We start from the raw sequence: 12,184 nt of genomic DNA, 5'->3' as shown, positions 1-12,184 counted from the left end.
TGTCCTGCCCAGGACCGTTGCCAAAGGTAACCTTAGACCTCCGCAGCCCCCCCTTTGAATCTTACGTCGAACATATGAGAACGGCACAGTTCCCTATGCTAAATGGGGAGTGCGACACCTGTGACGCGAAATGGCAGGCCCTGCAAGGGGAAAAGATCACACGCGACGCTAACACTCTCGTTGACTTTGACGGAGACCTGCTCCCGAACATCCCCACACTCCTCAAGTTATTGAGAGCAGTTGACCGCACAGAAACTAAAGACGTATTTGCGGAACTTGACGGCTGAGGAGCGACTTAATCGACTTAATTCCCGGAGTGCCAGTTAGCGTCTACGAAGTTGCCTGTGTTTATCGTGAAACCCCGACGTAGGAAAATAGCGGTGTAGAGTAAATATTCCAACCCAGTAGAAAACAACACTATTAAAACGAAAAGTGAACTCTATTAAAGCAGGAGCCATTGTTATGGTCATACTGTTAAAAGCACGCAGGTTGGAGAAGGCATGGCGTAGTATAATCACCATGCCGTCTTCACGTTGAATAAGTGTATGCCTTCTAAATCTGGAAGCGTGTACACGTTCGCATCGCTAAATAAAATGATATATGTGTAGTCAAGCTTGAACTCAAATCTGTGGCTGTCGTTTTGTCCTATTGCTACAATTTTCAGCAATCTGTTGCTCAGTTCGCGTTTGTCTTCTGCATTAACAATGAAACTATTAAAAGAAAGACGGACGATAGCTTCACACAGCTATTTATACCATCTTTGGTTCATCTTCACCAATATTTTCGGCTATATATAATCAACTAGACGTCACAAATGCTATAATATATAAAACCACACCAAGCATTCAAGAAGCAAGCATGAAACGTTTGTTATTGACTGCATTTAATTTAGCATTTCATTATGAGGCGAACAGAAGATTATGCCACCCAAAGACATAGCTTGAGATGCATGCGACGGGAATTAACTTCAAGTTGAATAAGAGGGTGCTCGTTCTGTGAGCGAGGTGGGCAAGCAAGTTCTTACAAGGGGTACATAAATAAATTAGTTTCTTATATATATATATATATATATATATTATTACGGTAAATGTAGCGCATGAGTGGAAGCAGTGTGGGGGAGAACACGAAGAAGAGGAGAGCGACAAGAACAAGAACAAGGACGTTTTGCAGCGTGTGAGGCTCGCCCTGATTCCTTTTAAATAAACTCCGTTTCTTTCCTGTCGTAACAGTTTTTGTGCAGGTTGCGGAGTAATTGAAGTAACGACGGACCCGGATCCATTTATTCTTCGCCGGAGTCGTCACCTCCCCGGACTACCACCTTTGCCTGCTGACATGTCCAACGATGGAGACGTTCACTGTCCGATGCCTGCTAGCACGTGGTGATACTACCGAAAACTACGGGTTTTCTCCGAGAAAGCAGGTCAAGATGTGGACGAGTGGCTTATGCATTACCAACGTGTAAGCAAGTCCAACGACTGAGGCACTACCGACCAATTAATCAACGTTGTCTTGGCACTCACTGACATTTCCCTGATGTTGTTTGAAAATCACAAAGAATTATTCACGACGTGGGAGCGTTTTGTCGTTGAGCTAAAGAAATGCTTTCATAATACAGTGGCAAAAAGAAACGCACAGAGAGCACAGCTACTAGGTGAGAGTTGCACTACTTACATCGAGGATATTTGGAAATTGTGCAAGCAAGCCAACGCCATAATGGCGGGGGAAGACACAAAGTGGGGCACGTATATAAGGACATAGCAGAAGATGTCTACAATTTCCTGATCGGCAAGGACAGTGTCGCTTCAATGTCTGACGTCATGAAGCACTGCTGTACGTTCGAGGCACTGGAGATGCGCCGAATAACGCCAGAGTTCGGCCAATTGGCCCATGTCAACACTGTGTTCAGTATCGACATGAGCTCTTCATTTGACCTGGCGTCGACCATAAGACAGATCGTCGGCGAAGAGGCACAACGAGACGGCACGTCGCCTGCCTGAAGCCTCTGACGCCTCCTTTTCGCAAGCCCGACCCACTTCTCCACCTCCGCATGTGTGGCATCCGTCGGTTAACTTCGCAGATTTATCAGAGTACTGACGCCCACCGGCATCGAGCAGCAACAGCTCTTCGGATACCCAATTTGAACATCGCCCTCGTTACACCTGTTCCTCTGGACGTCCCACAAGTGGCAGTGCTCTGCGTTATGACCCAGTCACTCGTCCTACGCGTGTTGAAGTGCCTGACTGTTCTGACGACTACCGAAAAAGCCGTTCGCTTCCTACGTGCTAGGTCTGCGGTGTTATTGGCCACATATCCTGATTTTGTCCTCACCACACCAACACCCAATGGCCTTCAATGGCGCAATCGCCTTCAGGCGGCAACTTTTGGCAAGGAAAGTTCCGGAACCACTCTCCCGCTTCTGACCTCAGCGTGACGTCGCCTCTTGCTCCTCGAGTGCACCGGTCTCCTTCACCATGACACCGTTCAAGGTCACCACAACTGGAAAACTAGAGAGCGTAGCCAGTGGAGGTGAGGTCACTGGAGATTCGCTGTTGAAAGAAAGTGGCGGCATTTCGTAGGCGCTCAGGCAGGATGCTCCAAGCGAGGACGCTGCATTTCATGCCTGTGAGGACACTCCCGCACCTGCTTTGTCCGCTCTGCGTTCTGGTGGGCTGTGCTAGTAGCAATCATCAGGCCTTCGACGCGGCAGTAGATCCTGCGCATTTAACGTGCACGAAGAACATTTTTCTACCACATTGTCTAGTGTCAATGGCTCAGCGGTGCTCTAAATTATGGATTGTCAACCCTTCAGGCGAAAACGCAGTGGTGCTCGCTAGCACGAAGCTTGCTTTCTTCAAAGACCACTACCACGCCAGCCAGACTCCTACAACCACTGACGTCTGCTAGCTCTCAGTTCGAGCAAGTGGGAATTGATCTCATGGGTTCCTTTCCTCGCTCATCGAAAGGAAAGCGTTGCATCATCGCAGCTGCCGAATATCTGACTCGGTACTGTGAGACGACACCTTTACCATCTGGAACCTCCAGCCAAGTTTCCCTTCTTGTGCTGCACTCGATCATTCTCCGTCACGGCCCTGTTCAAGCCATCATCAGCGGCCACGGCCGCCAGTTTACTGCAGATTCGTAGAACAGCTTCCTCGATTGTGCGCTTCCAGCTTTCGCCATTGGACACCGTATCACCCGCAAACAAATGGGCTGAGCGGGCGTACGAACCACACACTGGTGAACATGTTATCCATGTACGTCGCATCTGACCATAAAGACCGGGGCAAAATTTTGCCCTCTTTACACCGCCTTTAAGACTTCGAAGCATATAACTACTGGCTACAACCCATATTTCCTCCCCTACAATCGTCTGCTGCGCCTCACCCTGGACACCATATTTTCTTTCTCCACCCATGACGATATCTCCATCTGCGAGACTCTGCGTCTGGCTGATGAAGCTCGACGCTTAGCCCGCATAGGCTTACTCTGGCTTGGCAAGACCGGTCAAAGGCCCGGTACGACCGACACAATCGGAAAGTCCCCTCTTCTCCAGGAGATCTTGTCGTGCTGCGGTGTGCGGTGCGGAAGCATGGCCTGTGTCAGGAAATTCGTACGTTGTCGTTGACACGCTAAGTGAGGTAAACTATCAACTGTCGCGTCTCACTGCTACTTTTCCAAGACTACGGTTGTACACGTCGCTCGTCTGAAGGCTTCACTCGGAGAACTTAACTGACTCGTCCGGCGGGCTTCGTCAAGGAGGGGAGAAATATTACGGTAAATTTAGCCCATGAGTAGATGGAGAAGTATGGGGGAGCAGACGAGAAAGAGGAGGACGTTTTACCCCATCCCATCGAAGAAGGATATCCTATCCTATCCTATCTCAGGCTCGCCTTGATTCGCGTTAACTAAACCCGGTTTCTTTCGTGACGTAAATATATATATATATACATATATATATATATATATATATATATATATATATATATATATATATATACATATATCGAATGAACCAGTGAAAACACTTTGACGCTCGAGTACCCTACGCAAGAAATCGTTACTGCGCGTCTGATCATATGGGACTACATTTACGTGGCACACTGTAAATTATCCCTCCACATGATTTGCTTGGTTCCTACATAAAAATACTAACCGAGTGCCAGTACGGCTACTAGAGTATATGACTACTAAAAGCTCCTTCTCCGCGTCACGCTGCTGTGCTCACAACACGCGGTGTTCAGGCATAATTAAACGACTGAATACTAATGCACTTCAGTGGGCACCGATCACGGATTGCGTTTCGCGGTAATCGTGGTTCCTTATAGCCAAGGTCGAGAGTACTTGCAACAAAGGCAATAAATTTAGCTCTCATCTTCTGATTGTCTTGATATGGCAACCTGCTACTGAAGTGACGACAATCCTGCAAATCATTTTGCCTGCGAGCAAATGTGCTCCAAAACGCCTCTAAACGGTTCCCACCGCTTCATTTCCAGAAAAGTAAGAATAACACACCATAGTTGAATAAATGCCCCTAGTACCCTGTATGTCCGGTCATCTTTCTCTACCCTGAGGCCTTATTCTAAAATGATTTACTCAATTAGGAAACATCGATTATTGCTATTAGAAACACCTTGCTTTCGACGCCACGTTAGGGCCTCAGTCGCGCCTGATTTGCGTCCGGGCCTGGCGGTGTCAAGTAGGTGAAATTATTTTTCCTGTTCAGAACGGACCCTTGCCTCGCTTTGATTCGCCGGGCGGGGCTCGGGCCGGGCTGGTAGGCATTTACAATTGCCGGGTCCGGTTCGAGAACCCCGGGCCATGCAGTGCTCTAAATGCTGACGTCTCTCACTACAATGAGCACTAAGAATATTGCAAGCTCTTGAGAGGGAACACTAACTGCTCTAAATGCAAGTGTAGTGCGACACAATTCTCTGGTCTCTAAAGCTATATATAGCACGTTGGCTGTAAGTCATACTCGAGTGACGCGTCACGAAGCATCATCCCTCTATCGGCTCGATGAGAATGTCTAGCTTCGCTAAGTGCAAATACTGCAGCTGTCCCTTTTTACTGAAGTCACGCTTGCACAAATTCAGTGCTTTGAATGTCTGAAAGCATGAGCTGCATGATGAGAACCACCACATTGGCAAACTTCCTATTAACCGCTTTTGAATTCTTCTTCCATGGGAATGTGGACGCCGCGGCATAACAATGAACTCGCGACCTGGTGATCAGTAGCAGAGCGTCCTAAATACACTGCATGAGCCAATGCGCTGGGCTTTTCTACAGTAGAGCTTAAGCGTGTTCAGAATGGGTAGACGATTGGAGTAGTACGAAGAAATTCGATAGGTCATGTCTCTGAGCAGAGAAAAACTGTAAAATGCTATTATTGCTCATCGGCCGCATGGTTGCTGTCAACTCTTCTTGGTTCAATGTGTCCGCGCTTACAAGTGACGAGGTAGATCGCTTGCGCTTCGTCGCGATGCGTGTTGCATTAACATTTGTATTTTCTTGTCGTCATTTTCGAACGTCTTCTGTGTTGTTTGCTGACTGCCGTTTCTCGAAGTGCGCTAGGGTGAACACTCGAAACCGTTCGCCTGACCTAGACTACACAGCCAGCGCGATCGTCTAGACGGCTACCGGGTCGTACAGGCTCTCGTCGTCCGACCTCGCCACAACAGGCGGTGGTGATATCGGTGTGCGGTTTGCGACGCTAACTGCCGGTTGCAGCGAGATCTCGCTTTCGCAAGGCTATTGAGAAATTCCCCGCGGCAGGTCAGCCTGAGGCTCCTGCTTTTAACATTCATTCTTCTGCGCGGCTAACACGCGCTGGGCGCCGTGCTCCCTGTCTTATGTGATTATCTACGCAAGCGGACGATCCGACACGCGGAAACGAGGACACTGGCATCTGCGTTGCGCAATCCGAGTCGGTGGGCTGGGGACGCTTTCTTACAGCATTGCGCGCTGTATCCATCCTTCGGCGGAAAGTCATATACGGACAACAGTCGCTGTACGTGTGTGAATTTCGGCCGCACAAGAAGGCCCCATTTGAAAATTTTGCGCTGCTCAAGATGTTTGACGAAGGACGACTTATCAGGCGTAGACTGCACGATCAGCGACTGCCAATAACTTACAGGGACATAGGGATTTGTAATAAAAGCAAATTGCGTTCCAGATGAGTGTTACAGTAGCCGACAATGGAAAATAACATACTTGAAGAACTTTAGACACTGAGCTATAGAAATGCACAAATAAACCTGCACAACGTAAATTTCCTTTAATCATATTTTGTACATCTATGTTTAGTAGCTGAACATTAGGTGTGGTGTATAGTAAAGTCATAGTAAAAATAGCAACATCGCAACACAGGATGAGCGTGTAAAGAGCACAGGACAGAGCGCTGTCCTGTGCTCTTCACTCGCTCGTCCTGTGTTTCGCGGTTCCTGTTTTTATTCTGAAGATGAACCAACCAGCCCCTTTGACCACACTGCTATAGTAATGTCAATTTTAACGGACGTTGTTCGTGTCGTCCCACTCCTTTTACAGTAAAAGTACACACGCAAGTTTAGATCCATAGTGGAGTCCATGTGAACCACATACGCTCTAGCCACAAAATAGTTCTTGCGGTATGTTACGCGTGGCAACAGACATTTAATTCGGGAGTGTTTACTCTTACTAGTCTTTTCCTCCACATTACTTTCTTTATTGTGAGCAGCAAGGACGCTGCAAAGAGTCTGTCAATAAGACATCACTACGGATGCTTTGATGCTGCTACTTTCGTATTGGGCATATCATGAAAAAAACATATTGCGGCACATCACCGCTCATTGTCTTCTGCGTTATGTCACTTACTTGTGGGGGTTATCTAAGTTTAGGTAAGGCCAGAGGAATTTGTAATTGAAAACAACTTACGGTTCCTTAAACAGAACTTCATTGTTTGAGAGCTTGCCCAGCGTAGAACTTTTCTTGCAGCCAGTTTTTGTTCGCCACACAAGCAAACACCAACGACGCTCTGTAGCCTATTTCGGTAGAAATGGTGCGCACATTCTGTACCTTCCGAAGGCGTAGTGTATGGCCGTCGAATGTAAAGGTTTCCTGCTCCCCAATTTCAGATATTGCCCACCGCCCTGTCCACCAGTTTTCCTGGTGTGCTCTTAGTACACCTAGGCTATGACGACGTCATATAGTCCATCATTGCTCAGTGCCATGTGTACAGTACCCTTTTCTGCTTTCCTTCACCGACGCACACAGTACAATTGTATCGATTTTCCAAAGCATACAGTGCGCAGAAGTTCCGCGGGCCTTAACATAACCATGGTAATATATTTAGCACTGTTGAAAGCCAGTCATTCATGTTGGAATCGCCTTGTTACGCGCAAGCCTCTATGCCAGCCATAACATCGTGTTAAGAATATGTGGAGTAATACTTAGCCTTTGCTCCACGAAAGAAATCTTCGAAACTTTGCTGCCCCTTTCCTGTTATAAATGACCAATTCATATACTCTCTAGCGAGGACTTTGCAATGTCTACTCAGTAGGAAGAGCAAGTGAAAGATTGGAACACCTTTTACGTCCTATTCTATCAGCTTTAGACGCGTGCTTTACGTTAAGATAATTGCACTTGGTCATAAAGGGGTACCGAGTTGAAGTTGCGCTCCTTGACTTAACTACGACTGGGAAACCGGAAGCATATATTCACCACGGAAGATGACCTGGGTTGTGTCGGTTCTAAAGCCTAGTAAAGAAAAGGCAAATCTTACTTCTTGTTGACTGTTATTCCCTGCTTCGCCACCTGTAGCAAAAACTGATGGAGTCTTATGTTACGTGAAACTCAACTTGCTGCCTACGGCCAATTCCGCCCATGCGCTTGTTTATTCTAAGCCTACATGTTATTCGTGCAATTACAGATATATATCAAACTACGGAGAACGTGCCCTGTGTTTTGCGTCAAGTGCTTGCCTTGCGAACTGTTGCATCAATCGTCTTGTGAGAAAGCCGATACTGTTGGTATAAGTATTTGCTCTATGTTGGGATGTCCGTTTGTCTGCCACGTATGACAGCCTGATATGGTTGGCCTTGTGTTCTGCAAAATTGTCGCATTGTCTCGCACTTCCATATGTGTCACCTTATTGCGGACTTCCTTAATATAGGTCCTCCTTATGCATCAATACAGTAAAGCACTTTTTTGTATATGAGGCTCGCGATAGACGCATGTATTCTCACATCTGATTGCACCCTGCTTATCACGTGTTTCAGTGCCAGCTAGTGCTCTGAGCTCCGGCACGCTGCCAGCCACAAGTAAGTTGTGTTCAGTTTGTTTTTTCCACGCTTAGAAGTGCAGTCACTTGCGTTTTTATTGTAACAATGAAAATTAGTTTTTCAACGACTTTTGTATTGTTTTTTCTCAGATTTCACGACCAGATTGCAATCTTTTAGTAGGCATCGCTAAAAGAAACACTTAGTATGCTGAATAGCCTAGTTTGCCCGGAAATTAAAGTGCTATCTACCGCTGGGAATGTGTCTTTGGATTGTGATGAGAATGACAAGTATGATTGTTATGTTGACGGAAACAAGCGTGCTTCTAACGAATGAACACGAAATTATAGTTTTGATTTGGCTCTGAATGTTGTACAAGAATGACATGTGGCGTCCCTTACAGTGAAACCGTGAAATCCATCCGGGCATCGTCTCTTTACCAAAAAGCATCGCACGGAGCTATTTTCCTACGATACAATATTGTGTTGCCTTAAATTGTATTTTAGGCTCTTCTGCTAACTTTTCGTTGCGTGAGAGAGTAATTTCTTTCTCGTTTCTAGCTAGCGCGTATTGAAAAGTGGCGCTACCTTCTGCAAACAAACGGAGTGGTGCATTGATACATGGCCTCCAAGATTGCCATCACATGCATCAATCGATGCTATGGCCGTCTGTAGACAGTTTTCAGATGTTACGCCGGTAGAAATTTTGTTTTAACCATATTGGCTCATGTTCCAGTAAAACCCCACAGGTTTAGGCACTTTGAATAATGAGGTTTCTGTTGCGCTACAAAAAAATTGGAGGACGCTTAAGCTTCGCCTTCAAGAGTGGAACGCGACAGCGTTCCCGTCGACCCGCCAAGGGTTATTGGGCTACGGCGCAGCGACTACGCGCCCCGCATCGGACGCGGTGAGCGTTGAGCAACGCAGCGTTCGGCGCGACAACGAAATGAGCGCCTGAGCAAGCGACGCACGCCTGAGCCTTAGAAACAGCTCGTTTCTAAGGCAACACCGCGTTCACTAGAGGCGCTTTTGTACCGCTTTGAAGCATCGAACTCGTGGCTCGGTGGTAACGTCTCCGTCTCACACTCCGGAGACCCTGGTTCGATTCCCACCCAGCCCATCTTGGAAGTTGCTTTTTATTTATGAAGTGCCTGCCGTGATTTATCGCTCACGGCCAACGCCGCGGACGCCGACACCGACACCGACGCCGACGACACCGGCTTTTCTGCGACACGAGCTCCTTAACGCTATCGCGTTAATAGAAACTCCATGAAGAACGGTGGACGGTCCTTTTAGTCGCCGACAGGCAGCGAACGTGTCCCATTCTCTGGGCGGCTCACTTCGGCATTGACGAGGTGCGCGTGCTAGGATAGTGCTTTAGTTTTTACGGACGAACCAGGCCAGTGAAGAAGCCAAGTTTTTCATGAGAAGATGTGTCAAAAAAACAAAAAAACAAGAAAATGAACACGGCGCATTCATTCTATGGAGATTGGTGATGGTAACGCGTTAAGCATAATTTCTCGCGGCAGATGTTTATTCTTGTGATGGTGAAATTAACCGAAAAGAAACCACATTGTGTGACACATTCTGTTTCACAATGTATATTTTTCAGCATAATTGCTTTGCATACACATTTTTAGAGTTTAATATTGTATATTTTAATATATACAGATGATAATATATGCATGTGTCCAATTTAGAATCAAACGTCCACCGATTTCAGCGGTGCTATTAAGCAGCAGCGCTAGTAGACATCAGCAACAGACGCATTCGTGTTTGTCACCGATGTCAATGAGCAGAGGCCGATTGATACCGAAGTAGATGCATACGAGCGAAGTATAAAGTGTATGGTACCGCGGCCAAAGTTGTGATCGAACCCACCCACTTGCCGTGGCACCATGCCGACGGAGGCCCGCTCGGCGCCAAGTGCTCCCCTCGCATATACTCCGGAAGCCACGCATTTTTGGGCTTCGAGCGAAGCATGCGGAACGGAATCGTGCGATGTCTTACTTGCTTGCTCCTAATTTCATGGCGCTTACCCAATACGGGGGATCGGTCAAGAAGCGGGCGGTTACAAGGAAAGGGGGGGGGGGAAGGAAACTTGAAAGAGAAAGTAAATCAAGATAATGTATAAATTTTAGTGAATTAGGAAACAGACTTACTTGACAGAGACTATTCAAGCTCGCGATGGTGCTTGCAGACGTATTCTTCGTCCTCATCGAGCTTCCGTAGCCACTTGCAGCCATGGTCAGTTGGCAGTGGTGCGCTGGTTAGTTTCAGATCCTGTGCTCTCAGAACAGCAGCCGATGCTCTAAGGCATAGACAACGGACTGCACATGGTTGCAGGTTCAAGTTAAAATCGCTAGAGGCATAGATAGATAGATAGATAGATAGATAGATAGATAGATAGATAGATAGATAGATAGATAGATAGATAGATAGATAGATAGATAGATAGATAGATGGATAGATAGATAGATAGATAGATAGATAGATAGATAGATAGATAGATAGATAGATAGATAGATAGATAGATAGATAGATAGATAGATAGATAGATAGATAGATAGATAGATAGATAGATAGATAGATAGATAGATAGATAGATAGATAGATAGATAGATAGCCCCAGTTAGTCCGTGAAGTACTCTAAGAAGGCTAATCGCATTAAAACCTGGCATAACCTATCTCACGGTGAATGTCGGTGTTAGTGTGATTAGCAATGAAGCAATGCATCGACAAAGCGTATTACAACTGCTGAAACGTGTCATACGTAACTGTATGTTCAGGTGAGCTGCTATGTCGCGCTCTCCACCAGACACATTGCGCCGACTATAGAGCCGCCGCAGCGAAGTCCGCGCGTGAAGCCGGTGTGCCGACCACTTCTGAGTTCCGTGGTGAGGACGGGGATCGCTGACCTCCACCAGAATATTGCGTGTGGAAAGACACAGACAGAAGAGGCTATTTACAGGCTATTTACACTGGAGCCAGGCAGCCATGCCGACATTCGCTCGCGCCAAGCGCACCGACCAAGTTCATCGTCGTTCTCGCGGTGGCTCGTTTCTTGAGCATCGCTCGATGATATCGTAATAATATGTTCAAATGAGATTGCCTGAATACGTCTGACGTGGGTTCGACCCCGGGCAGCACTGTAGAAATTGAAATAATTTTTATGCGAATAGCATCATTTGCCTAGTTCAGCCGTTTTGAGCGTATCCATCTATCACCCCACCTAGTTTTCCGCTGACCTCGACTGCGCTTCCCTTCCCTTGGCATCTATTTTGTAACTGCAACTGTCCGCTTGTTATCTACCTTACGCAATAAATAGCCTGCCCAGCTCTATTTTTTCTCTTAATGTCAACTACAATATCGGTGATCCCCGTTTGCTCTTTCATCCGCATCTTCTTTTCTTGTCTCGTACATAACGCCTAACATTTTCATTCCATCGCTCTTTTCGCAGTCCTTCGCTTGTTCTCGAGCTTCCTTGTTAACCTCGAAGCTTTGGCCCCATATGTTAGCACTGGTAAAATGGAATGATTCTAAATTTTTTTTAATGACACTGGTAAGCTTCCAGTCAGGATATTGTAATGCCTGCCGTATGCTCCCCAACCCATTTTTATTCTTGTGCAAATGTCCTTCTTGTGGTGAGTGTCCCCTGTGAGAAATTGATCTAGGTAAGCGTACTCCTGTACAGACTTTAGAGGCTGACTGGCGATCATGAATTCTTGTTTCTTTCCCAGGTTACTGAACGTCACCTTTGTCTTATGCATATCAATCTTCAAGCTTGCTTTTGCACTTCCGCGGTTAAGGTATTCAATGATTTGTCGCAATCAGTCTCCTGTGTGGCTGAACAGGACAATGTCTGCAAACCAAAGGTTGTTAAGATATCCGCCATTGATCTTCGCTGCTAAGACTTCCCAGTCTGATAGCTTG

At 46.6% G+C, this 12,184-nt stretch overlaps 1 protein-coding gene across 5 annotated transcripts in view; it reads left to right on the top strand.

Annotated features, from left to right (window-relative positions):
* Positions 1-12,184, top strand: part of LOC142584798 (uncharacterized) — an 84,015-nt gene that overhangs the window by 52,107 nt on the left and 19,724 nt on the right. For all 5 annotated transcript variants that reach the window (XM_075695070.1, XM_075695069.1, XM_075695067.1 and 2 more), the window contains one exon: positions 8,253-8,294. In XM_075695070.1, the coding sequence (XP_075551185.1) occupies positions 8,253-8,294 (42 nt within the window). The remainder of the gene's footprint in view (positions 1-8,252; positions 8,295-12,184) is intronic.

The sequence above is a fragment of the Dermacentor variabilis genome, chromosome 6, assembly GCF_050947875.1.
Source record: "Dermacentor variabilis isolate Ectoservices chromosome 6, ASM5094787v1, whole genome shotgun sequence".
Taxonomy (NCBI): domain Eukaryota; kingdom Metazoa; phylum Arthropoda; class Arachnida; order Ixodida; family Ixodidae; genus Dermacentor; species Dermacentor variabilis.
Note: the sequence above shows the minus strand (reverse complement) of the source record. Positions and strands in the feature narration are given on the sequence as shown.